The 27,963-nt window shown below is 30.6% G+C and overlaps 7 protein-coding genes and 1 long non-coding RNA gene across 9 annotated transcripts; 4 read left to right on the top strand and 4 right to left on the bottom strand.

Annotated features, from left to right (window-relative positions):
- Positions 1 to 16: 16 nt before the first annotated feature.
- LOC145746246 (krev interaction trapped protein 1-like) lies at positions 17 to 2,455 on the top strand. Its single transcript, XM_082564484.1, has one exon. It carries the CDS (start codon positions 85 to 87, stop codon positions 2,278 to 2,280), a length of 2,196 nt encoding a protein of 731 aa, XP_082420610.1. The 5' UTR covers positions 17 to 84; the 3' UTR covers positions 2,281 to 2,455.
- LOC145746247 (traB domain-containing protein-like) lies at positions 2,408 to 7,025 on the bottom strand. The gene is made up of 8 exons (XM_082564485.1): positions 6,793 to 7,025; positions 6,393 to 6,553; positions 5,989 to 6,129; positions 5,558 to 5,676; positions 4,985 to 5,116; positions 4,439 to 4,608; positions 3,671 to 3,779; positions 2,408 to 3,316 (listed from the first exon to the last, which is right to left on the bottom strand). Exons 1-8 carry the CDS (start codon positions 7,010 to 7,012, stop codon positions 3,169 to 3,171), a joined length of 1,200 nt encoding a protein of 399 aa, XP_082420611.1. The 5' UTR covers positions 7,013 to 7,025; the 3' UTR covers positions 2,408 to 3,168.
- A 24-nt stretch (positions 7,026 to 7,049) lies between these two features.
- LOC145746249 (methylthioribose-1-phosphate isomerase-like) lies at positions 7,050 to 8,474 on the bottom strand. Its single transcript, XM_082564488.1, has one exon. It carries the CDS (start codon positions 8,340 to 8,342, stop codon positions 7,251 to 7,253), a length of 1,092 nt encoding a protein of 363 aa, XP_082420614.1. The 5' UTR covers positions 8,343 to 8,474; the 3' UTR covers positions 7,050 to 7,250.
- A 1,766-nt stretch (positions 8,475 to 10,240) lies between these two features.
- Positions 10,241 to 11,270, top strand: LOC145745723 (uncharacterized). Its single transcript, XR_014281269.1, has 3 exons — positions 10,241 to 10,376; positions 10,556 to 10,603; positions 10,741 to 11,270. It is a non-coding gene; the product is annotated as an uncharacterized LOC145745723 (long non-coding RNA).
- A 1,251-nt stretch (positions 11,271 to 12,521) lies between these two features.
- LOC145744550 (large ribosomal subunit protein eL20-like) lies at positions 12,522 to 14,539 on the bottom strand. The gene is made up of 5 exons (XM_082562425.1): positions 14,439 to 14,539; positions 14,128 to 14,243; positions 13,565 to 13,714; positions 12,963 to 13,116; positions 12,522 to 12,654 (listed from the first exon to the last, which is right to left on the bottom strand). The coding sequence occupies exons 1-5, from the start codon at positions 14,454 to 14,456 to the stop codon at positions 12,556 to 12,558; spliced, it is 537 nt and encodes a 178-aa protein (XP_082418551.1). The 5' UTR covers positions 14,457 to 14,539; the 3' UTR covers positions 12,522 to 12,555.
- A 516-nt stretch (positions 14,540 to 15,055) lies between these two features.
- Positions 15,056 to 16,629, top strand: LOC145744779 (WD repeat domain phosphoinositide-interacting protein 4-like). The gene has a single exon (XM_082562722.1). It carries the CDS (start codon positions 15,102 to 15,104, stop codon positions 16,134 to 16,136), a length of 1,035 nt encoding a protein of 344 aa, XP_082418848.1. The 5' UTR covers positions 15,056 to 15,101; the 3' UTR covers positions 16,137 to 16,629.
- On the bottom strand, positions 16,414 to 22,104 carry LOC145744778 (uncharacterized). 2 transcript variants are annotated; one of them, XM_082562721.1, is made up of 11 exons: positions 21,876 to 22,104; positions 21,614 to 21,772; positions 21,178 to 21,332; positions 19,547 to 19,634; positions 19,141 to 19,364; positions 18,815 to 19,005; positions 18,535 to 18,689; positions 18,142 to 18,289; positions 17,927 to 18,059; positions 17,644 to 17,801; positions 16,414 to 16,965 (listed from the first exon to the last, which is right to left on the bottom strand). In XM_082562721.1, the coding sequence occupies exons 1-11, from the start codon at positions 22,084 to 22,086 to the stop codon at positions 16,800 to 16,802; spliced, it is 1,788 nt and encodes a 595-aa protein (XP_082418847.1). In that variant the 5' UTR covers positions 22,087 to 22,104; the 3' UTR covers positions 16,414 to 16,799. The 2 variants fall into 2 exon arrangements, with proteins under 2 accessions (XP_082418847.1, XP_082418846.1); XM_082562720.1 differs by having other exon boundaries at positions 16,415 to 16,965; positions 19,141 to 19,367.
- A 2,690-nt stretch (positions 22,105 to 24,794) lies between these two features.
- Positions 24,795 to 27,948, top strand: LOC145745797 (podocan-like). Its single transcript, XM_082563958.1, has 10 exons — positions 24,795 to 24,914; positions 25,091 to 25,163; positions 25,397 to 25,529; positions 25,607 to 25,820; positions 26,401 to 26,561; positions 26,625 to 26,783; positions 26,859 to 26,963; positions 27,163 to 27,276; positions 27,369 to 27,502; positions 27,669 to 27,948. The coding sequence occupies exons 1-10, from the start codon at positions 24,830 to 24,832 to the stop codon at positions 27,778 to 27,780; spliced, it is 1,290 nt and encodes a 429-aa protein (XP_082420084.1). The 5' UTR covers positions 24,795 to 24,829; the 3' UTR covers positions 27,781 to 27,948.
- The last annotated feature ends 15 nt before the right edge of the window (positions 27,949 to 27,963 follow it).

Below are 27,963 nucleotides of genomic sequence, written 5' to 3'. Positions count from 1 at the left end.
AACATTTCAAAACAAATAATAATCACCTAAAATTAACTTAATTTTTCTGTAAATACGTTTAATTTGTTAATTTTGGACAGAAAAATGCTGCTATTTATTGCTGTTGTACGTATTACCCCGAATACTTTAAAACAACCTGAGAAAATTCTTAAAAACAATGTTGAAATCTTGTTGACCTGCAATGAAGAAGAAAACTTTAAAAAAACTTTTCCTTGTATCGAGAAAAATATTTCGGCGACCACGAAAGTTAAGATGCGTCAAATAATTAGCGACCATATATACAAACTAACACAAGGATGTGCAGAGTTTCCACTGGGTTTAAAAATAAAAAGGATATTTCACGCCACTACAATTAAAATCAACGTTGGAGGTCTTTTGACACCAATTTCTTTGTATATTGCTCCGACAATGGTAAAGGTGGCCGAAAACTTAGCTTCGGAATCGGAAAATACTTCATTTTACAAAGCAAACTTTATAAGAGATGAAATAAGTCATCATAAGGGGAAATTCACCGATGAAACATCACAGTTACTAGAAGCTGTGACTATATGGCTGAAAGAAAAAGTTTCGAAGCAATTTGGTTTGCAAAGTTTGTTTAGACCTGTACCCCTTGATAGAATAATGGAAAATATAACCAACCCTGCTTATGCTACGGAGCTAAACCGGGATTGGTTTTTGCTGGAGAATAAACTAGCGCCAGATGAAGCTATGCAGAAGATGAAATTAACGGATCGTTGTGACAAGATCGTGCATAATCCGCTTACAAAATCAATAGTTGAACCTTATAACAAAATCAATAGATTGGTTGTAAATAAATATTATGGGATGGGCGAACCCAATTACAGCAAAATAAAAGTTCCCGACAGAGAACAATGGTACAAGGGTGAGGGTAAAAATGATGAAAACCGGGAACTGAGTTGGGTGGAAGAGTTTCCAGCGCACAGAGCCGCCGCAGATGGTGACATCGCAACTTTGGATCAGTTTTTGTGTAGCGATATGAGCTTGTTAGAAACATGGGACCATGATGGCTGGGCGCCAATTCATTATGCTTGTTGGCATGGTAGAGTCGACGCTGTATCTCTTCTTATAGAACGAGGATGTGATCCAAATCTTTGTAACCGCAACAAAACAAGTTTATTGCATTTATCAGCCGGTTGCGGCCATTGGCAGATTATTAAAATTTTGTGTGATCACCCATTGTTGGATCGGATGGTGCTTGATAAACAAGGAAGAACTGCATCCGAATGTTGTGAGCAGATCAGGTCCAAAGATTGGTCAAAATGTATACAACTACTGAAGGATTTAAATCATAAGCCATTTCATAAATTAATGATTCATCGAATGGATGGTACGGAAAAGGCTTTGGAGTTAAGGCATGGAAGTAACACAACAGTCCGTGAGATCATAACTAACCTTAACTTGTCAGAGGAAGCAAAACAATGTTTTTCGTTGTGGATTACATCAAAAAGTTTACATCTTCAACTAAAACCTGATCACAGCCCGCCGATCGAAATGCAAAAGTGGCCCGAAATTTTACATCAGCTGAGTGGGATTAGTTGGGAAGCATGCAAAGAGGAGAAACCGAGGATTGTCATGAAGCGAGATGTTCGTTTACTTCCCACTCTGGAGGAATCTGTAACGGATATATTTTCCATTAAACTCTTATACGAAGAAGCAAGAGCTCAAGTCATACGAGGTCTATATCCTTGTTCTGATCAAGTAGCTGTTGCAATGGCAGCAATAGTTGCCCGCATCCAACACGGTCCCTTTGACACGAAGAAACACAAACTTAGTTACTTCAATGAGAACACCCTGAGGCAGGTGTTCTGTGTGTCAAAATTAAGGAACCGCACCGTAAATTGGCCGCAGAAATTAATCGTGGAGTACAAAGAAATAAGCGAGCAAGGGCCAGGAGAAATATCTCAACTTGAGTTGTTGTATTTGAGATATTGCTGGACACAAATACCAACCTATGGCTCCGCATTTTTCACCGGTTATGCTTTAGCAACCAAAAACTTAGGTGAGGAGAAAATTCAAAGAATTGTGGCGTTGTACATCGGGGTAAATCATCGAGGGATACACTTTGTAAAGGTCGAAAACAAAGCATTGCTGATATCAGTTAGCTATCATTCTTCGTCATATGAACTCAATGAGGTGAAGCGATTTTTTCAGATACAAACAAACGACAATAAAATAAACATGATTATACACACCCCACAAGCTTCGTTAGTTTGCAGTTTGATGGCAAAACTCAACCAAGAGACTGGCGCAACTTCTTAGTTATATTTTTTTGGCATTTTTTTATTTGTATTTAATATATTGTATTACACAATAATGTCTTGTGAATCTTTATTCAATCATGTTCTTTAAATGGCGTTAAAAAAAATAAAAATTTAAAAAACTATAGGACATTTAGTTATTTTAATTTTAAACAAAGGCAATAAGCAACTGTTCCATCAATTTTACACACCAAAACACCAAATTCACACAAAATGAAATATCGTCCTATTTAAAAACCTTAAAACACGGAAAAAATAAATAAAAAAATGAGTTGACATTATATAATCGTTAAAACTAAATAAAACATTAAAAAAACTTTACAAACCAAAAAGGTATCTATACTTTTTAAGACAATTTCTCAGTGATTCCTTCAAAAAACTTTTAAAAAATTAAGTCACACGATATTTATGTACAGTGGTTTATGGCAAGCATGGTTGATATAAAAAATAAAATAAGATCGGTAAAAAGCTGAAAAAAAGTAGCCTAAAACAAGAAATTTAAAACCATTACTTCAAAATAAAGTTTAAAATGTACCAAAATTCCCCTACAAAATTGCATAATGCATCCTTTTCTATTGCACCGATTCACAAAAAAATTCTTTAAAAAACTAACACAAAAACTGGAGTTCTGTATTAGAAAAAAAAAATTAAAAAACAATTTATTGAAAATAGTTACACCAAAGCTATATACTTCATAAGCCTCATAATCACAAAAAGCATTATATACGCTTAATAACGTAAAATAGCCCTAACAACTCTCTGTAAACTTAAACAAAAATGGTTTGACAATTTACCTCTTACATAAAAATATTAAAAATAGCAGAAAATCCCCACAAATAAACGAATACAGTCCCTTTAAAACCAAACTTTGCAAGATGCATTTGGAAATCTAATACTGCACAGGCAAGTAGTATACTAGTTGATCATACAACCCACTCCATGTTACAAACCCCCACATTCCATAAACCACAGCCCCCAGTAATACTCCCTTTGTAACAAACTTGAAACCTTTACCTAGTTTTGAAGGGGGAGGAATTCTAAAACAACGAAAAAACAAATTTTTTTTTTTAAATTTTGTCATTTTTTTCCGTGTATAAATCATTTTTTATGGTTTATTTTTTTTTGTCAAAAGAGTTCGTTATTGTTATAAAAAGCTATAATTGTTAATTATTTTTTTCTTTTGAATATATCTATTTTCCCAATGTGGGAAAGTCAAATTGATACCGCTTATAGCGCTCGAATTAATACCGTTTATAGCGCTTTACTCAAGGGAGCTACAGCATGAGATCAGTGGGGATTAAACGCACGACCTCATGTCTGGTGTAGCGAGTGTTCCTTCCACTACACCACACTGCCTGTATTATTTAAAATTGCTTTACATATTGACTTACTTTTGTACTTCTTCCATTTGTTGGTCTGATATCTCAGTGTGAAATAATTTCTCTATTCCAGCACTGTGGGCCAGACCAACAACACCTACAGCAACTGGGGGTACCAGACCTAAAATTTAAAAATGTAAATTATTAAATATTAGTTTTTTTAGTATAAATATGTTTTTATTGGCTATTTGTTGCCAAATTTTTGTTAAATTTAAAGAAACATTTTTAAAGATTATTTTTGGGTCATTGAAGCTGCTCAAATGTAAATTTTGTAACCCAAATTAAAACACAATTTATTTTCTTTAACAACAAGAAAAAATAGGAGGTGGTAGGCTAGGGCTGTAGAAATTATATATATAGTAGAAATTAAACTGTTTAATAAACATTTGGTAAATAGATAACCAATATGTTTAGGAAAATTTCTATTAATGAACTGAAAAGGTGAAACGAAAAAATGCTAATAAAATTAGATAAATATTTGTGTAAGCTTTTTTTTACCTAATAGTTAATTTTTAAAAACATGAGAGCTGCAAAATAAGCTTAAAGAAATATAAAATGGTGATTCGTCATTTTTTTTGACTAAAAAATACAAAATTGCAAAAAAGCACTTGATAAAACACAAAATTTTAATAATAATATATATAACCAGTTATATTCTGTTATTATTAATGTTATTATAACAGCTCCAGAATAGACACTTCATACCAAATAACATACTTGAAAAATAAACTTAAATAAGCATTTAGTTTTAAACTAATATATATAATTATTATTTCTTACCTCCACCTGGAAGCTGGACGGGAAGTTGTAAAACTTTTTGCAGTTTTTTGGTCAAGAAAATATCCCGTTCACTCAAAATTGCATTAAGTAAATGAGGGAACTGAGACATAAGTTCCTCAAGCAATTGTTCGAGCATATCTTTTTCCTTTAATTTTTCTACATCCTCAGCACTAAAGAAAATTGAATGAGCAAAAAATAAATTTGATTTTTTATATTTTTTAGGATAATATTGAACAATAAAAAGTAGACAGTTAAAATGGGTAATCTTTATTTTACAATTAAACTATTAAGTAAGTTTAGGTAGGACTAGTGTTTATATTGTTGTTTTATTATCAGAAGTTCTTTGCAATATTTTCATCTTAGCTAATTGTAAAATAATTGTGTATATTTATAGTGTAAAATAAAGCACCGAAACTATAAACAAATGTATAGGCCTACAATCAATCAAATTCAATACGCTATAAATTACTTCCTCATTAAATATTAAACAATTTTTTTAAAAAGGTGCAACACATTTAAAACATTTTCGTTACTAATAATACTAACGTTAATGGTTTTATATCTTGTAGCAAAGAAACTCCAAATTTGAGTTTATCTAAAAATGAGAGGGATGCTATTATTCGCTTCATGGTAATTTCGATAGGTCTATCTCCCAAAAAAATTCCACAGCCCGATATTCTAAAATGTCATATAAAAAACATATTATTTAGATTTGCAAGATAGTCGGGGCCTTTTATTAAACACTTAGATTCCGGATTTAGACTTAAACCAATATTAAAACGATTTAGAATGTGAAATTGATAAATAGAGTGTATATACAAAATTATATTTTAATTGGTACAAAATTTAAATGAGCATAAAAAGAGGTTTTAAAGATAGTAGGTTTAATGACAAAACCTAATCCATTTTAAAACGAAAAAATATTAAATTTTCCTTTCACCCAAAAACTTACGGAACCAGAAAAAAAATTATTTGTTAGAAAGGGGTACATTTTAATGGGTTAAAGGCCTCAAAAATGGGGCTAGTTTTAGTCCAAAAGGAAACACTTTTTTGAGGGTTATTTTTAAAAAGTAAATTAAACCCTTAAAAATGTTGGTCAAAAATAAAAATTAGACCTACTTTGAGGCTTCCTTTTCAGCAGATCTAAATTCTCCTCCTGGGGCCATTCCTAATTGTTTGGTTATTGAATCAGAAACTTCATGCATTAATAACAACACAAAACTTGACAATAAACCTCTCTGTGAATAGGAATATTAATTGTTATTTAAAATAATATTTTTTCAAATCTTTTTCAAAAAATTTTTTTTTATATTTTTTTAAAATTTTTTTCATAAAAAATGACCAAGTCACAATAAACAACATATTAATTTTAAAAGTTGCATTTTTTAAATTATTTGAAATAAAAAAAAGGAATATTAAAAAAATTTTGTTTAAGTTTGTGTTAAAATCTAAGGCTTGGAAAGCAAAAAAATAATTTAGGTATAAATACAAAAATTAGAAGCAAGTAAGTATTTTACTTTAACTATTTGTATACAAAATAAAATACCTACCTGTTGGTAAAATTCTTTAAATTTGTCAAATTTTGATCGTTTTGCTTCATTTAGAAAATATTCTTCGTCCATTGTAAGTATATGTGCTCTGGCAGGACACAGTTCTAAAACAACATAATCAGGTTGGACCATTTGGATCACCTGTAAAAAAATTATTTATCAATTTGGGTACAATACATATTTTTTAAAGAGTTATTTTAATAATTAAAAAAAATACATTTTTTCTATGAAAAAAATACAGTTTTGAAGGGTAAAATTTAACTGAATTCATTAAAACAACTTACCTTTTCAAGGATAAAATTTAATTTAATATAAAAAAGAACTATATATAAACCTTTTTTATAAAAATATATATATATATACCTTTAATTTTAAAATGTGATTGAATTAAATGGAAAAACTACCTTTTCAACTTCTTCGCAGCTTTTTTTACTAAAGTGAGCAGTTCCGATTAAATATAAAACCTCCCCAGAATTTCCATGTAAAACTTTTACACTTTCTGGTAATTCTAAATTCTCTGATTTTCTTAAAGCTCGTCGAAAATAAGCTGCCATCAACCTTGGATCTAAAATTTTGCATTTGTTAATCTTAGTAAAAAAGATTATGTAAGAATTTGTAGTGATCGTATTATGGAGAAATTAATAATAACATTCTAAAAATAACATTACTGGTACAGGACAAATATTTTTTGCGCATATTAAAGAAACTAACTATTTAAAAATATCACAGCCTTTAAATTAAATATTTAAAAAAAATTTGTGCTAATTTAGATGTCGTTAAGTAGGCTAAAAAAATATAACTTACCACAACTTGCAGGATTATTTACGCGGTCATCCTCTGGTATGCTGTTCCCTTCACTTAAATCCTCCCAATCATCATCATTTGAATCCCATTTCTCCTCATCTTCTATTTCATCTTCCTCCTCCATGCTTTGCAAGCATTTATCCTTTTCTCCATTAATTTTAACATCTTTCTCTTCGTCCAATTTGGGGATATCTCCTTGGACTTGCAATTCTGTTTCCATTTTTGTTGATTTTTTTTATTTAATTTAGTGCAAAATATCTAAAACATGAAAAAAATACAGTTTATTGCATTTAATGCAAACAAAAAACTTTATGTAAAATTGCATGTTGTTGGTTGTTAAACAAAAATTACAACAATGATACAAGGGCAGTTACAGCTTTAAACCACTACAACACATTGACACAAAAAGATTTCACATTTAAAACACCGGTCAAAAAAAAATTTACACAACAAATTTTTTAGTCTGTGTTATTCAGGATATCTTTCAAATTTCCTTGCATTTCATCTGGCCGGAAAACTCCATGTTCTGTGATAATTCCACCAGTTATTAAATCCCAGGGTGTGACATCAAAAGCAGGATTCCAGCAACCTATTCCCTGGGCTGCAATTTTAACTCCGGCGATCGATGTCATTTCATGTCGTGGCCTTTCTTCGATAACAATATCCTTGCCGTGTTCGAGATCTTCATCATGACAAGTCAATGGTGCTGCCACATAAAATGGTACCCCATGGTACTTGGCCAAAATCGCAATCTGATATGTCCCGATTTTATTTGCCGTGTCACCATTTTTCGAGACCCGATCTGCGCCGACAATCACAGCTGATATTTTTTTGGTTTGCATTAGTAGAGCAACCATACTGTCGCATATCAGAGTAGATGGTATATTGTCGAAAACCAATTCGTACGCTGTTAATCTTGCCCCTTGATTGTAAGGTCGGGTTTCGGTGCAGTAAACATGGTTTAAAAGTTTTTCTTTATTAAGGCTTCTAATCACGCCAACTGCTGTGCCATATCCGGCAGTAGCCAATGCCCCAGCATTACAATGTGTTAAGACATTAATATTGCCATCTCCTTTAGTATCCAGTTTAGCACAAAGTTCTCTGATATGATTTGCACCATGTTTGCCTAATTTTTTGTTGTCCTCAATATCACAATGCAGCATTTTCTCAATTGTTTCCACTACGACGTTAATTGCTTCTTCTAAGTCGCATTTATCCTTTACAAGGTTTTCAGACAACTGAATTAAAAATGTAGAAGATTTTCCCATGTTTACAGCAGTGGGCCTAGCCGTCGTTAAAAATATTAAACTTTGTTTTACGAATTCATGAAACTCTTGAATGTCAGTAAAGTTTCGAGTTTTAATGTCAACGGCAAGACTTAAACAACCCACAATTGCAATAGCGGGTGCACCACGGACTTTCATGTTTTTAATGGCATGCCATCCGTCGTTGATGTTATTTATTTCATCATATTTATGCTCGTTCGGTAACAAAAGTTGGTCCAAAATCCTCAGGTTCCTGTTTTCGTATTTTATTGCTTCCAACGACATTTTTTGACAATTTTCTTTTAGAACACTTGGTTTTACTACACGAGGACCTAGGTTCAATTCCACTGGTGACACAGTTCTGTTTTCTGCTAAAACAGTCGTTTGCTTTCTGAGCAATTCGCTGATAACGCTGGAAATGATACAAACTCTCGTGGAAACGGGCTTTCACCTTTTTATGACAAGATTTTATGGTCACAAAAACAGACACATCTTTTGTTTTAAAACTTTTGACATAAATATCATTTTAAAAACAATATTAATTTTAAAAATTTTTTTAAATTGTGTCAAAAAAGGGGTTAAGACTTAATAAGGAATGTACATTTTATTTTGGGTTTGTTTGTTATATTCAAATGCTTGTTTGTTTAATTATGCAGCCACGTGACGCTTGACGTCACGGTTGTATGCCTATATGCTGGCATACATAGAAAAATTAATTTATTTTACCTTTTATGAGCCGTTTTACGTTTTTAACGATTTTTCTTTTTCTGAAAAAAAGCTTGATAAAAAACAAAATGTGTTGCAACAACAAAATTGCTTCCAGTTTTATTGTTAGTCAGTTAAATTTTCTGTAATAAATTTTTCTTGGTTGTATTTACGACGTTGGCCAATTTAGGACATCAAAAGTAATTTAACTTTAGATTATTTACTATTTTATTAGTAGCATATTTTTGTTTTAGTTCAATTTGTTTGCTTAACAACGCTTATAAATTATTTAACATTGGATACTTTATTTTTTTTATAACTGATTGATTCTCTTTCGGTTCACGTGATTAAAATACACTTTTAAAATCGTAAATCTATACAAATGTAAGTAATATCTAAAAACAACAGGGGCATATCAGACGGTGTTGTTAAGTAATTAAATATTGACATAGAACAATGAAACATGAATATTTTATTACGTAGCCTATGTGTTGCTAATAACTTTAATAACAAACATATAAATAACAATGTAACTTCAGCGCAAATCAATAAAGATAGGTATATAAATACAGACCAAAATTATTACTTGCAACCTAAAAAATTTGCACGTTAACAAGGTTTGCTATTAAAAGTTAAGTATTTAATTCACATAAACTGTTGTAATTTCGTACGAGCAGGGTTTGAAAAAGGCTTCAACGCATTTTAAAGTTCGTTTTTAAATGGAAACATATGTCGTTTCCTGTTTCGAGCCTTGCGCTAGAGTAATAAAGAAACAAAGGCATGACATGGCGTATTTTTCGGTCTGTTGACTAACCAAAGCGAAGGAATTAACAGCTCTATTATAAAAATACCATGATATTCAAACAGAAATAAATATGATGCACGTTTATAACAAAGCAGTACGTAATTTAGAAAGCCCCTTTCGCCAACGCATAAAGTTTTCTTTGTGTAGTATTCAAATGAAGTAGTCAGTACCCTTTTATAAACCAGTAATAACCGAGTCACTAAAAATGAACTGAGTTTTAGCAGTTAAACATGTAAAACTGAGTAAAAAGGTTGTCAGTTAGTAAAATTGGTTAATTCATTCTAAACTAATAGATGATGGTACAAATGTACTTAAGATCGCGATTATATTTAATGAATACATACATATTTTTTAAACATTTTGTAGTTTACTTACTCACTGAATTTTCGAGCGGAAATAATATAAGCATAGTATACATTCTTTATGTTAATGTTTGTATATTTTGTTTACAATTTCGCGTATTTTATATGCTTTGTTGCAGTTTTTAAGTTACGGTAGGCTAGTATCTTTGACACAATTTGTAAAATTAGCAACGGTGCTAAAATTTAGATATGGTTTATGTACCATTATGTTATTGGTTTCGTAAGATGTCAGAATCATATCGGGTTTTAAAGTATTTTATATAAAATAACAAACCAATTTATTTTTGTTTTTACACCTACCTAAAAATGGTATTATTGTTTAAATTTTTTAGATCAATAATTAAACCCTTTACTTTTAACACTCTGGTCTCAAAATTTTCTACGGATTTGAGTTTCGTAACGAAGAAAGGTTGCACAGTTGTGACATGTGCTGAACTATAATATCGGGTAAGTGATGTTACTTTATTAGTTTTATATGTTTTCTTCTTAAAACCTGTTTTATTTGTTTTTATGGGTTGTTAAATTGACTTTGGGCTTTACAATGTTTACCGCCTTTATATGTAAATGTTGTGTATAAGAGGACTAAGTTACTTTTTTTATCTACTCAATTTTTGACTTTTTTTCAGCCTGCGAGGCCTTGTGGAAATGTGTATGCGGCACCGAAGACAAACCGGGTACGTCACAACGCTAACTTAAGGCGTAATACTACAAGATAATACACCTTACTGTAAACTTTTATCCTGGTACATGTAAATTTTTTGGTTTGTGTAAAAAATCGTTTTAATGGCTATTTAAATTTAATTTTAAACAGAAAACAAAGGATGAGGTCAACCAAGTTCAGCTCCACCTCCCTACTCTGCTACCCGACCCGACGAGAGAGTTGTCACTAGGGGACCCCAGAGAGGCGGCGGAGGCTGACGTTAGATCATTTTCCATTCTTTCTGAATTCTTATATGTTTGTCTTGTTAAAATAATGTTTATACGTATACGTAATTGACAATTTTTTTATTAGTCTTAATCATAAGCGAGTACGCTAATTTTGAATAAGGTTACAATATTAGTAATAACAACTTTGTTAAATTGTCTCTATATTATTTTTCTATATTGTCCCGTAATTTTGTGTGTGTTTGATTCGATTTGCAATAACCTTTTAAACCGTTAATGACGACCAGTTTTAAAAACCCGCGAGGGAAAAAACTTATCTGATAGGCAACAGCCAAGGTTTATTTGGATGCTTATCATTTCAAGCCAAGAATTTTTATGTTATTTATATTACACGTTTTTTTAACCGAAGTACATTTTCTTTTCTTCAAATTTAAATAAATAATAAACCTTTCTTGACTTGAATTATTGATGTTAAGACCTTACAGCGTTTTTGTAGGCCACACTTGCATACAATTTTAATTAGTTATACCCTTGTTAAGTAACGAGGAGTAAAGTATTTTAACACGGTTTCGAGACAAAACTGTTTTAAAGCATACAACTTTAACAAAACTTGAAAAAAACATTTATAGAAGAACTGTCAAGAATGTGATCAATATTTACAGGTAGTCAAAGTTTAAACTTTTGTTAGAATTTATATTTTTTGTTCCGTATATTTAGAATAGTAAAATTTTGTGTTTAGCTTCAAGAATGTTATGTAATTGGATTGGTAAAAGACATCAAAATAACTCACGAAATGCATCACACACAGGTGGGGTAACTTGTTTTTTTTTATATTAAATACTTAGTGTAGATTATTTACACATTGTCCTATCCACAAAGTCAATTCATTTTAAACTAATGAAAACCTATAGGGTACATTTATAGGGTTTTGTGATAAGTGTCAAAGGTATTTATTATGGTTTTGTTGGGATTTAAACATTTTGGACCTTAACCCTAGCGTGGTATAATAAACAAAACACTTGGCTTTACTGCATAAGGTCATGGGTTCGAACTCCACTGCTCTCATGCTGTAGCGCCTTAAAATAAGGGTCTATGTACGTGCCAATACTTAATCAGCAGCTTAACTGTCAGTATTTCAAAGTGCAAAAGACAACTAGAGACTGGGTCGGGGTAACGAATTTTACTTAACGTTAAGGTCGACATTTTAACATCAAGGATTACATGTCAAGTAAGCTTTACTGTGCATTTGACTGGTTAACAGTATAATATTCATTTGTTTTGCCTACATTCAGATATTGCAAGTTCTATCCCAACTACACCAAGCTCAGCATCTGATGTTATTATAATAACTCCGCCCTCACCAATACATGAAGAACCTGAACTAAACATGGTCTAATTTTCGTTAGTTACAAATATCGTATGCTTAGCTTCAAGTTTTTTACTTGTTGTCGTATTAATTATTTTCAACGTTTGTAACTAATTGTTGCCACTATATGAAATTTGACCTAAAATCTTTACGTAGAAAGGGTCAAATCGATGCCTGTGGCACTTAATGGGATAAACTTTGTTGCGCTACATTAAGAAAAAATAAATTTATGCATTTACATAGCATGCACATATAAATTTTACGATCTTTTTTTAGCTATCTAAAAAATGCCAAACAATTAAAAAAACAGGTACAAATTTTAACTGGTAAAAAAACGACTCTTTATATATTTTTCTTTTTATTTTGTGAAAACCCTTAATAGAAAAGGTTTGGTTTGTTAGAGGTAAATCGCGGAGCATTCTGTCGAGATTTACTTAAAACCATTCTGGGCATTGGGAATCGAATCTTTGAATCCTAAAGTAATCAAAATAATGTTATAAGTGTACGTAAGTTATTCATAAATTAAAAAACGTTAATCCTAAAAAAAAGAATTTTAATGCAATATAATTATTTCTAACCTTAGTTTTGCGTCAAATAAAAATTAATATAAAATATTGAACGTTTTATAAAATCAGGGCTGAAATAATTATATAAAATCAGCATTTGATAAAATATATAAATAATATTTTAATGATTTAATACAAAACAAAAGCCTTTACTAACCCAAACTAAAAAAATTAAAACTACAACAATATAATTTCTAAGACAATATTTCAACTTACGTGAAATTGTTTGACATGCTTTCTCTTCGTTTTGGAAGCGGGCACGACTTCGACTCTCATGATCTGAATGGAACCGGGACGGGCACGATGTCTCGCTCCCATGTCCCTGTAACAAGCAGTAACTGCACTTGCAACTTTCACATCACGGTACTCTCTAAAAAAAAAAACATATACAATTTAAAAATTAAGGACATTTGGTTGAATGTAAACTTACTATTTTGTTAACAACATTACATTATTTTGGTACATACATAATCATATAAACGCAAATTGGAAAAAAAAACAATTTAGAATACAACTATAGCCTTAAATTTCTTTTAGTTTAGTTTTTTATACACAATTTTAATAAATTAATAGGTCAAACTATAAATGTTATTTCTTTATTTAAAGACACTAAAATTAATATTAACTAATATCAATGCTAACTTCTAAAATAAAACAGTTATTATAATAAAATTAAACAGTATATATAATAAATTTGTAAACAACAATTTTACAGCAAAACAGGTTCAAAATAAATAAAAAATAATTTAATTAAATATATATATATATATATATATAAAACACGGTCAAAGAAAAAAAAAGGTTAATCACAATCTTACCTGTACATGTTATGGGTTCCACTACGAGAATCATATCTCAACCAAATACCAAAGTTTTTGACATAACCTGGAGATTTTTCTGATCTTTTGCTACATTGAAGGATCTCGCCGGCATTCTTCTTGATTTTCTTGTAATATGACAAATAATACCTAAATAATATTTTCAACAGATTATTTAAGCAGTTGAGATATTAAAATTTTTTTAACTGTATTTTAACATTTATAAAAATTAAATAAAGTTTAAACAAAACCTTATCTACAAACCCAAGTTAATCAGATATTTATATTTAAAATGCATATTAATGGCAAACAATTCTGGAACAATTGTATAAAAGTTTAAATTTTTATTAGAAAATTACAGTAATAAGGACTTGGGTTTTAAAAATAAAAAGTTGAATTAAATCAAACAAAATTTTGTTAATTAAACACCATTTTCACATTTTTTAATAGAAGGGTATGTTTATATTAAAAACTGCCTTAACCTTTTAAATATTTGCCTAAATTTTATTTTAGCTTGTTGCTAAGAATTTAGTAGATCTTGTTTTAAAAAAAATTAAACTTACCAAAATCGTGATTTTGCGGCGATGTGATTAGGTGCAAACAATCGCATGCGAAACAAAGGGGGTTGTGGAACCGCTGTAGACGGCAGTTTACGTCCAACAACCTTATATTCTCGAAGCTGCAACAACAAATACCTTATTCAAAATTACACGTAAATTTTGTCTTTAACTTTTTGTCGACTTTACCGAGTAAAGTTTTAGCCAATACATAACTTTCTAGGCAAAATTGAAAAACCAAACACTATATCAAAGTACATTTTGCTTTTCTACCTAACTAATATTTAAAATGAAGCTAATTTAGGCTAAAAACGAACCTCTCCCTTTGCCTTCATGTTTCCAGTTCAATCGAAATTGAGAAAAGACAGAACTCATGTAAAATCCGAGAACTGTGGGTAATTTTACGCGTTGTTTTTTTAAGTTGTTTATCCTCAAATATACAAATTTTAAGCTTAGAAGTTGATATAACGCTAATTATAACATTAATTATTTAAAAAATAGTATTAATACAAAATATATTTTTTTACAAACAAATTTATATTTAAATTAGTTACGATTTTATTGCCACAGTTCATAAAATAAAATATACACAAATATTAAGTATTGCAAAAATTTCAATGCTTAAAGTCAATTAATATTTACAAAAATGCCAAAACAAAAATTCTTATTAAAACTGTATACTTTTGTAATAAATAATTTTTATTATTAGTAAACGCCTGAATGAATATTAAACCAGCTGATTTTACTTTGTTTACAACATCACGTGACTAAAATTGGTAAACAAGGTTTATTTTATGAAAAAGGTACATTTTTGCCAACTGTTGATAGTGTAGTTTATTTTAATATTTATATGTAGTAGCTCAGCCTAATTTAACAGTATTTAAAGGCCTAAAATATTTAAACTTAATTTTATCACTTCTCTATTTTTAGATTTCAGAAAAAGTATTTTATGTATTTAAAAAAAACTTACCCTTTAAACAATGAACTATAGCGTTCATAACATAACATTTAACCAGGAAAAGAATTGCTTCACATGCTCAACTGATGAAGGTGTTAGAGTTTATAATGCAGAGCCCTTAGTTCAACAACTTAAACTTGGCCTCAACAAAATTGGAAGTGTATCTCAAGTTTCTATGCTACATAGAACAAACCTTCTTTCCGTAGTTGGTGGGGGTATAAAGGCTAAATTTCCCCAAAACGTCCTTAAAATTTGGGATGACAAGTCTAAACAGTTTGTCGTACAATATACATTTGCTCATAAAATTCTCACTACTTGTATGAGCCGAGACAAATTGGTTGTCGTTCTTGAAAAATGTGCTTATATTTTTGCTTTTCCCAATCAATCTAAAAAATTATTACAAGTTGATACCAGAAGTAACCCACTTGGGCTATGCCAAGTCGTTTCCACATCAGAAAGAAAAATAATGGCCATTCTTGGACACACAGTTGGTACCCTACAAATTATTGACTTATCAGCTGTAGGTAAAGCAGGTTCCAGTTGTCCGATTACAATAAATGCTCACCAGAATGAACTAGCGTGTATATCCCTTAATAACCAAGGCACAATTGTGGCAACTGCTTCAGAAAAAGGAACTCTTATTCGTCTTTTTGATACACAATCACGACAGCAACTTGTCGAACTGCGTAGAGGCACGGACCCTGCCTCTTTACACTGCATAAACTTTAACAAAGACTCGTCATATCTTTGTGCAGCTAGCGACAAAGGCACGGTGCATGTATTTGCCCTAAAAGACACAGGTTTAAACCGCAGGTCGGCATTTGCAAAGGCCGGTAAAGTTGCCCCATTTAAAAAATACACTGACTCACAATGGAGTTTTTGTCATTTCACAGTGCCTGCAGAATGTCCGTGTAAATGTGTTTTTGGTAAAAACAACTCTGTCATTGCTGTGTGTATAGATGGTACATACCATAAGTATGTCTTTACTGCTGATGGAAGTTGTAGCAGAGACGAATATGATGTTTATTTGGAAATTGGTGATGATTTTGATTTTTGATCTCATGTTTTTGACAACATAAACTATTTAAATTTCATTAAAAAACAATTAAAATGTATATAAAAACTTTTTTGTAATAGCATGAATTCATGGATGTTTAACCTTATCTTTTTTACTTGCTCATGAAAAGCAATGAAAAATTTATTCATATAAATTATAACAAGGTTGTAGAAATAAAACATTGTATTCTATATTTTATATATAGATATAGCTCCATGCCAGTTTAACCCTGCCCAAATTAATTTTAGGCTGAATTAATAAGTTACCATATACATAATTAACTGAATTTAATGTATGTCACAAATTTATTTTAAAACTTTAAAGCAATTTTTTGTATACAAACAAATGTGGTTATGTAAAATTTGTTGATATATCTGAAGTACTGATAATTTAAATTTACTGTTGTGCAAATTAATAAAGTGTTTAAATTAAAAATAAATTAACATCTTGTTTAAGGTTAAGTAAATTTTATAAAAAAAACTCAAAATTTATTTTATCATTAAAATTACTTAAAACTTTTAATAAAATACCAAAAAATATACATCTTAAAAATTGAGATAACAAAAAGCTAGCAAAAATATTTCATTAAAAAGGCAATAAAAAACAACATTAGAAAACATCGACATGTAAAAACAAAAAAAAAATGTACAAATAATAACATGGCTAGTCAGAATCTGGCCACCATGCACTAAAGGGTAAATGCAAACAAAATGGATTATGTGCAAATTGGTATTGTAAACTTAAGCCATAGGACAGCATGGTTTCACTGTCAAAATTACATTCTTGTGCAGTTGTACGTCTCTGGCATTCATTTGCCCCATAATATTCCCTAACAAAAAATGGATTATACTTAGAATTGTTACATGTTAAATTGTTAAAAATTACTTATCCTTTACCATAACAATTATTACTACAAAACAAGTAATAGCTGCTAGAAGCTCTAGGCTTTACCATGTAATGTATTGGTTTCAAAATCTAGAGCTTACATGCAATAGTTTACTTAAGTAACCTGCTGAAAACTACATCTAATCTTAACCAAACAAAGGGACGTAGAAAAGTTGTTAAAACTAGTAGCAAAAACTAGTTTACCGGCAGTGTGGTATAGTGGTAAGAACACTTGCTACACCACACATGAGGTCGTGGGTTCAATCCCCACTGATCTCATGCTGTAGCGCCCTTGAGTAAGGCGCTATAAACGGTATAAACTCCTGCTGAGCCAGCACTTAATCAGCAGCATAACTACCAGGCAATTATAGTCTCTATAATATCCCAAACTGCCACAGGCAACTCGAGACTGGGTCGGAGTAACTTATGTTACTCTATGTTTAAGTCGCGCATTCGATTTTCCCACATCGAGGATAAAGATATATACAAAAAAAAAAAAAAATGTAGCGAAGGTAGCTAAAGAGACCTTGACTGAGCCAGGGTAAATAATGGTTGTAGGCCCATGCTTAGGCTATGCAGCATTTTTACAATTATGTATACACAAAACAAAAGAAAAACTTACTTGCATAACTGTGGATTTCCGTGTTCAAAATTAAATATGTTGGAAAAAGGGCTTCCACAGGTTGATAATTTTATAAAATACCGAGGACCGCATTGAATCGGTAGTTTCGCTACAGCAAATTTAGGAAAAACGAACGCGCCGTCTTCTTCGCAATAAACCTTAAGATAAACCATAGTTTTTAAATTGAATTATTGTACAAGTTTACAATGTAATCTGTTTCACAACATATTACAAACATAGGCTATTTTTATATAATAGAGGACCTAGTTACAGCACAACTTACTTTTCTTGTTTGAAAGTTGGTACGCAATGTACCAAGTATTAGTTCTTCCAAACGAGTATTCGATACATCACGTGATGGCACGCATGATTCGGCACTTTTCATAAGACAGAGCTCAAGTTCAGAATAAAGAGACCTGAAAAAACGTCATAAAAAAACTCTTAGAACTTTTTATATAAGTATTAATTAACAAAACACTTTAATAGTACAACTAGTACCTGCATCCACGTGGCCTTTTATACAGAATTGAGAAAAAGGCGCGAAAGCAACTTCGCAGTCTTTGCGTGTATTCAATAAAATCGCAAGCACCGATGCGCTCAAAAGAGTTCAAAGTGGGTGTTAAATCATGTGGAGACGTGGGTCGTTCTTTAATTTAAATTATAAAAATTAATGTCATAAAATTTTTTTTCGATAAGGTTAAAAAAATATTTTTAAAATGCAACGATATTATAAAAAATGCTAGGATATTATAAAAATACTACAATATTATAAATTTACCCTAGGATTATTCTATCTATTAAATAGCTACATTCGTAGAAAAATAATATTTAAAAGTACAATAACAAGAAGGTTATTAAAATTGGATCAAAAATAAACTTAAAATTTGGTACCTTCAATAAAAACTTCGCCAAAGCCATGATTGGGTTGACTCTGTGCTGTGCTTGCTAATTTACTTAAAAACGAGTCGTGTAGCCTGGCTTTTTTAGTTGTCGCTAGGCGGCTTCGTGAGCCGCCCTTGCGATGTTTTCGATGCTTCTTTTTTTGCCTTTAAATGTGTTTAATTTGTTAAAAAAAATTTTCATACTTTTGAATAATAAAAATGATAAATAACAGATAAAGGATATTGCAACAAATATTTGTAAATTATTTTTTATTATTTTTTTTTTTTACCTTCGTCTTCCCTTTTTTCTTTGAGTCACGTGAACTCTCCTTTTGTCACTTTGAGTATCCGACGAAGGCAAAAACGTCAAAGCTGACACGTGGGTTGGGCGTTCCGGCTGAACAAGCGAGCCAATGGGAGGGGAGGATTCGGACGAGAACACCGAACCTTGTATGTTGGTGGTTGAGCCTGACGGTAGCAACTAAAAATACAAACACAAATTAAAAAAAAACTTTAACACGCATTCTTATGACGTCATACTATTATTCTGTAGCTTTCTTATGACGTCACTATACAACACACTTACTTATAACATCACACTGTTATTACGTCATACCTGCATAACTTCGATCCCGCCGCTCTTAGCCGGAAGCTGTCGCAAAATTTGATGTCCAGCATCTTTACCCTTCATTAATAATTCCTTTCGGTCAGTATTCAAATCATCTTCGATGCTCGTTTTTTCCATTTTATCCTCGCTTTGGGCCCCTAGATGAATATGCTCGGACCTTTTAGGGGGTAAAGGGGTTGTCGTGGAGGGGTGGTATGTGAATGAAGTTTCTGCTGCTGAAAACAGTTAAAAAATTGTTAAGGTTTAAAAATTATTTAAAACGTTATTTATGTATTATATTTATTAATACACCACAAATTTGGACTATCTCTTTTTCTAAATATGCTTGAATTAATTTTGAATGAACGTCAAGTGAATCTTTTTTAGGTTTCTGGAAAAAAGTAATTTTACTTACAGCAATGAAAAACTTTTACGTCATCAATAATAACGAATCCTCTCTTTGAATTCCCGCGCGTCGTTTCGATAATGAGATGACTACTCACCTAAAAACAAATCGAAAATTGTAATAAATTTTTAATACTAAAAGTGTTTTTTAAAAATATACAGGTCTTCATAAAAAAAATTACATAATTTAACAGTATATAAACCGGATTTTAAGCGTAGAATTTACTGCCTTTTTATAAATATTTATTTAGTTGCTACGAAGACGTTTTTCAGTCTAAATTGAAAGGTCAATTACTAGTTTTAGCACTATTTACTTACTTATTTATTGTATAAACACTCTGTACGATAATGAATTGCGACAGTTTAACCAAGTATATATATATATATATATATACAATAGCAGGTTTCAAAATGCACTTCACAGTTTCCGGTCAAACGATACTAAAAGGACGCTTTCGTTTACCGAAAACTCTCGAAAAGTGTTGACCCGTGATATTAATTGACTGAGAACTTTTACCGATTTTGGTGGGAAAAATTAAGGCACTGTTAAAGTTAAGTAGAGTAAAAAAATGCAATGTAAATTGGCTTTGTAAAACTGTTTTCAGAAAAGCGTCGTAAATATTTTAAATTAAAGCCTTTTAAAGTTAATATAAAATGTTTTAAAATTAAAAAAATAGATATTTATTTAAAAAATAGGTCTATCCTTAATTAATTTTACGATTTTTACTTTAAAATATTTAAAACGAAAAATCCTAAAATGCCACATTTTACAAAATTAAAAAAATATTTTGTAAATATTTTGACCTATACCGACCCTAGGTGATAACATTTAATAGCCTACCATGTAATCGTTAATGCTATAACATTTTTGGTTGAGAATTACATAAAATTTATAAATATTTTTGTCCATGGCCGCAAGCACTGAAAAGCTAATGATCGTTTAGGTTTTGGCAAGCCACGAATTTTCCTAATTCGCTTTGTCCAAGAAATAGTTATTTGTTTTGTAAATAGCCAAAAAATGAAGGCTTACATATTTAAAATCTAGCTTAAAATTAAATGGTGTAAAATTAAGGTATTTTATTGTCCATTTCAAGTGGTTTATTACTTTAAAAATTTGATATCACATTAACATGTATAATATTTCAAAAAGGAACACGCGTTCGTGTAAGTGTGATTTTAATCTTTAAAATTTATATCCAATTTTTAAGTTTTTTTTTAACACCATAATTAAAAAATTGGCCATTTTTTATGCTAAAGTTTTGTAATCCCCTACATTTATTAAATTAGTAAACATCTATATAGCCATGTTTATAAGTCAAACCCGCAATACCGCAATGACATTATGTCTATTTTAACAGGCTCGCATTACTGTGTATTATAGAAGCTATCAGTAACACGAGATCGGTCTATTCCTACAACAATGAAGTTCATTCATTTAATTACTCAGTTGCGTGTGAGCTAGTAGTTTGGTGTCAATTTAGGGTAAAAAGGCAAAATCGAAATTTATAAAATAATTACAAATTTGGTTAAAAACGTCTTTAAATAAAAGCGTATAGGTATCGACAAATTTATGTGACGTAATTAAATTAAATATGACGTCATTGGGTAAGACGTAACGCAACACGAAACCCATTTTCTTACCATATCTTTCCTTCCCGAATCTAGTATTATTTGATTTTGTTTTTCGTTTAAATTAATTTCAATCGCGGCCTCCATAAATTTTCTCCGATTCGTCTTAGTTTTGTGTTCATAGATCAAATTTTCAAAGTTTGGGGATGCGTCGTTCACCAAATATACTAAAAATTAAACAAAAAGTCTTGTTTCAAATTTCATGCCCGTTCAAATTGAGAAGTTTAATTAAAACTTATTTAAAAGTAGAATTTTAAAAACGTGTGATTTTTGGTAAAAAATTAGGTTTCTAGTTTTTACCAATTTAATCAAATTTCTGAGATATGGTTTATACTTGATTTTTTATTGTTCACGATACAAAATAAATTTTAAAGTTAAATAATAGATTTCTTTTAATATTAGTCAAAATTATATATTTTTTTAATTTTAAATTTTGCATCTGTTTTACTTTTTAAAGAACTGAGCCCATCTGGGTAAGGTAACTTTGAGCCCCCGATCGAAAACTTGAAAGAAAGGCAGCTTACACTTCCGACGAATTGAGGACTCTTAAGTCGGGAAACAAAGCCGACCGGACGACTTTTGGCGCGAAAATATAAAAACTTGCCGCCTAAATTTTAAAAAATTAAAAAAATTTGACATTTACTAGGATCATTTTTTTTTACTTCTATTTTAAAAAAAATTTAAAAGTTTAAAATTTTTTTTTTAAATACCGTCTTCGTCTCTCAACTTCGAATTTCTGATCTTTCTTCCGACTTTCCATCCAGCTCTTCGCATCCCAAACCATTCCCTTTCCCATTCACAAAACGGGGGCTTTCCGTTAAAATCGCAATCCAAAGTGGTCTTGACGTCACGACCGTGGGAAAAATCCACCATAGATAAATATACAGCAGAACAGAGTATTAAAATTAAATGTAATCTCATTTTTACAAAAAAATAATTTCTAACTTAAAAATAAACAAGTTTAATTATTATTAAAGTTGGTAAATATGTTTAATAGTAGGCTACACATTCCAACATTAAATATTTTTACATTCGTTTTAATTTTTTCCTTTCTATTATTTTTTCTCACTTTAAAATTTTTTAAAAAGCTAAAAAAACTTACAAAAACGGTGAAATTTCTTACAAACAGCTAGCATATAAAAACAAGTAAAACCTGCATTTTTGCACGTAACTTTTTTTATAAAAAAACACCTAGGCCTACTCTAGTTACTTGTTAAATAACTAGCAATTTTGAAAGGTCACAAACAGTCAACAACATCTAGCAGTCGCGAATTACTGAAATAGTTACACGGCTGGTAACTGGAAATATTATATGCTTCAACTTTTGCACGGTCATGTGTTATGACGTCATAAAGAATAAATAGTTGTCATAATTATAGCTAACCTGAAAAGCGACAACGACAAGGCTAAAAAATTAAAAAATAAAAGAAAAAATTTCTAGGTTTTGTACACCTGCCTTTTTATTAGAAAAAACAAATGGATATCATTTTTTTAATCAATCAACGTCGTATATTTTAAGGTTTGCTGACTTTAACACTTGCACTATTTACCTACGACCACCCGGCCGCTACCTTCAAGAAACGTTATTGTTTACGTGAAAAATTTAAACAACTTTTGACCTGAAAACCAAAGGTCAGATACATACAAGAATAACATAGATTAAAAACTTAAAAAATTTCAGAAATATGCAAATAACAAATTTGCAAAAAAGGACAAATAGTACTATTCCATTTTTTTAATAATATCGTTTTGCGTAAAAAAAACTTATATACCCAACCACATGGTACTAAAATACCTTATCATATGGTTTACTTAACTTCACAATATATATTGAATCACTTTCTAAAAAAAAGTGAAAAACAAATTACATAATCCAATAAATGTTTACTGAAAATTACGCGTTTTTTAGGCTAAAAAAAGTTTTTCTAAATAAAAAAAACAAACAATACCCGAGCTAGTAGCCAAGTAAATACCGAGTTTCCTTAAATTTACCTTTTAAACCCTGCGAAACATTTTTTCAACTTGTTTATGGCGCACAACCCCACACAAATTCACCCATTCAAATTAAATCAACCTTCACAAATTACAAAGCCTAAAAATCCAATTATTTAAAGTCGTTTTAGTCTGTAGTTGCCAAAAAACGTTGAAATTCAAGTAAAAACCGACACGTGCAGAACTTGAAAACTAATTACACCCCCTGAATTCACCTATTGTGACGTCATAGAATTTCTATTGTGACGTCACAAGTGGCGATTTCCGCGCAACAACAAGTCGCAAATTCGTGCGAACTGCTGGCGTAGAACTTGACTATCTTGATTTAATCTAACCTGTTATTACGTTTTATGTATTCATAGCCTATTAGTCATAAAACTGATACGGTAAAGGACTAGCTAGGTTTTCAATACAAGACAAGGGTTTTACCAAAGCTCGTAAAGCCCACGCGTTCTGTTACAATCTTTTAAATCTTTAATAACTAAATACACAAATTATATCTATTAACATCTCCCTTACGTGATTGGACTTAAGCGATTGAAGGCTTTAAAAACTAAGATTTAAGAGATAATATCATTCGATCATTTAAGGCTTTAATCTGTTGTTTGAATTTTCCATTAAATAATATATTTTTAAAACAAACACTTTTTTTTAATAAATACAAATAAATATGGCCAGTTTAAAAAAAGTTAAACTGTTTAATTTTTTTTCAAAACTTTTTTTAAATAATTTTTCTTAAATCAAAATTTAAAATTTTATCACCCTAAAAAAACTACCAAAAATGTGGTCAGACTAGTTTTTTTAACACCACGCGCAGGTCATCTGAATCTAAATTTAAAAGCCGTCTGGTAAATTTAACTTTGTACTGAAGTGAACGCTTCTAACTGTCAAAATTAATAGTTTCGGCGACTTGTTATAAAAACCCACTCAGACAACTCTTGCAATTAACATACCAATCTCAATCAAAACATTCAATTCAGTGAAGTTTTGTAGATTTGCTTCTTTTTAAACGCATGTCTTTAACCTGCATTCTAGCAGCTAGTAAAACCATAAATAACACAAAAAATTAATTGCTATTTCTGGACAGTTTAAATTTTTATTTAAAAGGTACAGGTATATAAAATTCTTCACTTGGAATAAGATATAACAAACCTAACCAGAACCATAACTAACAAATGGGAACTAAAAAGCTAGGGGGTTTTGCTTATGCTACATGTTTTTAACTGAGCAGTTAGTTGCTTATTTGTTTTCCTTAATTGAAGTCTTGCAAAATTCCACACTTTTTCTTGAAATGACAAGGCAAAAACCAAATTTTGGAATTTCAAATTCCACGTGTTTCTGGAATTTCTTACTACGTCACAGCATGCTTGACTGCGTAATTGTAAAAACAAAGGGCTTGCAATTTACGCTTCACTGCCCAAGCCTAAGCTGTTATTTATTTTCTGCTCAAACTTATAATTTTACCGGAATATAGCTTTTTGTTAGGTTAACATGTTAGTAGCAGCAGTAATATTGCCTAAACTCAACATAAATTTAAAACCTAGACCTCGTTAAAGCCTTACTTGAATTAAATTTAAATTTGAATAACACAAACACTGCAGGGGCTTGATTAAGAGGCTTGTGTGTTTTGTGTTTGCAGAGTTTTGAGAAAATAATTTTAAGGTAGTTAGAAATGAATGGAAAACTTGTGTTTTGTTTGGTTTTGTTTGGTCTGAGTGCGACGAAGAGTGCACGCACGAAATCGCGTCAACTACAAGGTAAATATTACGGAGGCTACTTGAGTTCACTTTTTTGGATTCATTTAAACCCTTTTTAATACCTGCATTGGACTTGCCCAGTTAAACTTGTTTTTCTCTTGTGATAAACTTGGTTTAATACATATTTCGTTTAAACTTTCCAAAAATGTAGTAGTTAATAATCTGTTTTCTGTTAGACCGATCACGTGACCCGATTACTGGACTGCAAAGTTTTCCCTACGAAAGGCGACGCCATGAATCTGCAAACAGGTAAAAATTTTAATATGATTTTAGTTTTTTTATTATTATTTTTGTAAAACTAGAATAAACTTATTGCTGGTGGTGTAATGTATCGCACTAAAATAAGTGTAGTTTAACGTTAAAACCTATAAATATATAATCCAACAGTTGCTGTATTAGTATATCGAATATAGTTTCTTTTTTTAATTTATACGTTTTAGTATCTCATATAAAATTATATTACCTAAACAATGTCTCTTTAGGAATACTTTTTGTACAAGAAAATGTCAATGTTACCCGAACGCAGCATACTGCGCCAACCAGCGGCTGAATCATATCCCTGTTGTATTTCCAAGAGATATTGAATTACTGCATCTTGAAAACAACAACATCAAGGTAAAGGCAGTAAGCTAAAGCAGAAAAAAAATAATTATTAAATATTATTAATGTTTAACATAAAAATTGTTTTTTAGAAAATTCCCCCAAATTTACTTTTCAACTTTTCCCGCTTAAGAAAGATTTACTTAAACAAAAATAATATAACCTCAAGCGGAATTAATTTGTTCAGTTTCAAAGGATTAAGTTTGTTAAAACAGCTTGATTTAAGTGACAATAAGTTGATTAAGGTGCCCAGAAATTTACCAGAATCTTTAGTTGAATTGTCCCTGAATGGAAATCAAATAAGAGGTATGCAAGAATTGGGTTAATTTTTTTTTTATTTTAATCTTCGATGTGGAAAGGTCGAATGAGCGACCTAAACATGGGGTAACAACAGTTACCACGACCCAGTCTCGAGATGCTCGTGGCAGTTCGGGATATTATAAATTACAATTGCCCGATAATTTAGCTGCTGATTAGGTGTTGGCTCAGCGAGAGTTCGTACCTTCAAAGCGCCTTACTTAAATGCGCTACAGCATGAGTTCACTGGAGATCGAACCCAGGAACTTATGTAGTGTAGAAAGTGTTCTAACCACTACACTAAGCTGCCGGTATTTAAACAAAGAAGTGTTTTATTTTCATAGTATAAATGTAATGCATATAACCTACGGCAAAAAAACACGGCTGTTTTTTAAAAAATTAAACGAAATTTAACCCTAACATTAATAGTAATTTTTATTTTATATTAGGCTAGGGTTTGATTAAAGGAATTTTGTTTAAGTAAAATTAAGAGTTATTTTACGACGCTGATTCGGTATTTTTGTAGATTTCTACTAAAGATTAAAAAAAATATTAAATAATAATTATAAAAAACATTTGTATGTTTTAGAGATCAGTCATTTAGCATTACAACATCTAATCAATTTAAAAACGTTAAATCTATATGATAACGACTTACGCGACTTTGGAATTGAACCTGGCGTGTTTGCTCAACTGACTTTGCTCATCAATCTAGACTTGAGTAAAAATTTTCTGACAACTATCCCGATCGTAAGAAAAAACATCCAAATCATTTTTATGTCTGATCGTATCATTAAAATATAAAATTTTTAGGGGCTTCCCCGCAACCTGGAAGATTTACGAATCGAAGAAAATTTGATTAAAAATTTTTCCGCCGAAATTTTCTCGAACGGCTCTCTTATACGTCACGTGACTTTGAGAGCCAATCAGCTGACCGATATTTCGATGGGGGTAGACATATGGCAAAATATGGTAAACGACACAAATTTTGGTCGAAAAATACCAACTCTAACCACAGATTAAAAAATAAACTATATATTTTTTTAGACTAATTTACGAGTACTGGATTTATCCACGAATCGCTTACGCATTGTACCACGTGGTCTGCCTACGTCATTACAACAGCTGATCTTGGAGGAAAATAAAATCGAGGTTCTAAATAAAATAATTAAAATTTAAATAACATTTTTAAAAGTTTATAGTTACTATCTAATAGCTTTAAGTTAAATTTTGGTATAACTTGTAGGTATGTTTTATTTCGATTTCATCGTTCAGTAATTTTAAGTATTAAACAATCAAGTGGAGAATTGGCTAAGTAGCTTAAACATTTTTAAATGAATACTTTTTGCAGGAAATAAATGTAAGAACCTTTGCCAGTATACCGGATATCACACACATTCGACTTTCGTTTAACTTAATAAACCTGATTGTGCCTGGCTCATTTGCATACTTAGATAAGTTACAGGTTATTAATTTATATTTTTATTAAATTTAACATGCTTATTTACTAAGTTGTTAAAATATCAACTCTTTAAAATGCTGCCTTTTTACTTTTAGTATTTGGATTTGGCATTCAATCAAATTATATACGTTCCCCAAGACCTGCCCAGAAACTTAGAAATTTTAGATCTTAGTTCCAACAGAATACGATATATACAATACGAAGTATTCTGCCCAGGTTATATGACAAGGTAAGAAACTTAAAATAAGGTTATAGATTACTATTTTTGCAAAAATGTAACAAGGTTTATACAAAAAATATAACTTACAACCTTTATTTTGTTTTAATTTAAACGTTAACAATTCATAAAGAATATAAAACTGTAGCAAATTCAAAACATTTTCAATTTTTGTTAGGAATTCAGCTTTAAAACTTCGACACGTTATTTTGATTAACAATTACATTTCGATTTCCAGTGCACTGTTTGGAGTATTTGAATGCGCACCAACGTTACAACTTCAAGTTTAAATTAAAACTTCTTTTGTATGGGACATTTTTGTTACATTTAAATATATAATAAGCTGATGGCTAGTTTAATTTAAAACTTGCATGCATCTTAGAAAAAGTTTTTGGAGACTAAAAATATTTATGAGGATAACCTAATGTTCGGAGTCATGTTCAGCATGAGTGGGTTTTATGACGCGTTGTTAT

The sequence above is a fragment of the Corella eumyota genome, chromosome 3, assembly GCF_963082875.1.
Source record: "Corella eumyota chromosome 3, kaCorEumy4.1, whole genome shotgun sequence".
NCBI lineage: Eukaryota > Metazoa > Chordata > Ascidiacea > Phlebobranchia > Corellidae > Corella > Corella eumyota.
Note: the sequence above shows the minus strand (reverse complement) of the source record. Positions and strands in the feature narration are given on the sequence as shown.

Bases quoted from the DNA above. Each gene is read 5' to 3' on its own strand.
- LOC145746246 (XM_082564484.1), top strand. From the start codon at position 85: ATGCTGCTATTTATTGCTGTTGTACGTATTACCCCGAATACTTTAAAA.
- LOC145746247 (XM_082564485.1), bottom strand. From the start codon at position 7,012: ATGGAAACAGAATTGCAAGTCCAAGGAGATATCCCCAAATTGGACGAA. The intron at 5,117-5,557 runs GTAGGTCTAATT...ATGACATTTTAG, and splicing joins GCTGAAAAGGAAGCCTCAAA to AATATCGGGCTGTGGAATTT. The intron at 3,780-4,438 runs GTAAGAAATAAT...TTTAAATTTTAG, and splicing joins CGTCCAGCTTCCAGGTGGAG to GTCTGGTACCCCCAGTTGCT.
- LOC145746249 (XM_082564488.1), bottom strand. From the start codon at position 8,342: ATGTCGTTGGAAGCAATAAAATACGAAAACAGGAACCTGAGGATTTTG.
- LOC145744550 (XM_082562425.1), bottom strand. The intron at 13,715-14,127 runs GTAAGTTTAATT...AATATTATTTAG, and splicing joins GCCGCAAAATCACGATTTTG to GTATTATTTGTCATATTACA. The intron at 13,117-13,564 runs GTAAGATTGTGA...TTTTTTTTTTAG, and splicing joins GGAACCCATAACATGTACAG to AGAGTACCGTGATGTGAAAG.
- LOC145744779 (XM_082562722.1), top strand. From the start codon at position 15,102: ATGAACTATAGCGTTCATAACATAACATTTAACCAGGAAAAGAATTGC.
- LOC145744778 (XM_082562720.1), bottom strand. From the start codon at position 22,086: ATGAGATTACATTTAATTTTAATACTCTGTTCTGCTGTATATTTATCT. The intron at 21,333-21,613 runs GTAAAACAGATG...TTTAATTTTTAG, and splicing joins TGGGCTCAGTTCTTTAAAAA to TATATTTGGTGAACGACGCA. The intron at 19,368-19,546 runs GTAAGTAAAATT...AACTGTTTTCAG, and splicing joins CGTAAAAGTTTTTCATTGCT to CAGCAGAAACTTCATTCACA.
- LOC145745797 (XM_082563958.1), top strand. From the start codon at position 24,830: ATGAATGGAAAACTTGTGTTTTGTTTGGTTTTGTTTGGTCTGAGTGCG. The intron at 26,784-26,858 runs GTAAACGACACA...ATATTTTTTTAG, and splicing joins TAGACATATGGCAAAATATG to ACTAATTTACGAGTACTGGA. The intron at 26,964-27,162 runs GTTCTAAATAAA...TACTTTTTGCAG, and splicing joins TGGAGGAAAATAAAATCGAG to GAAATAAATGTAAGAACCTT.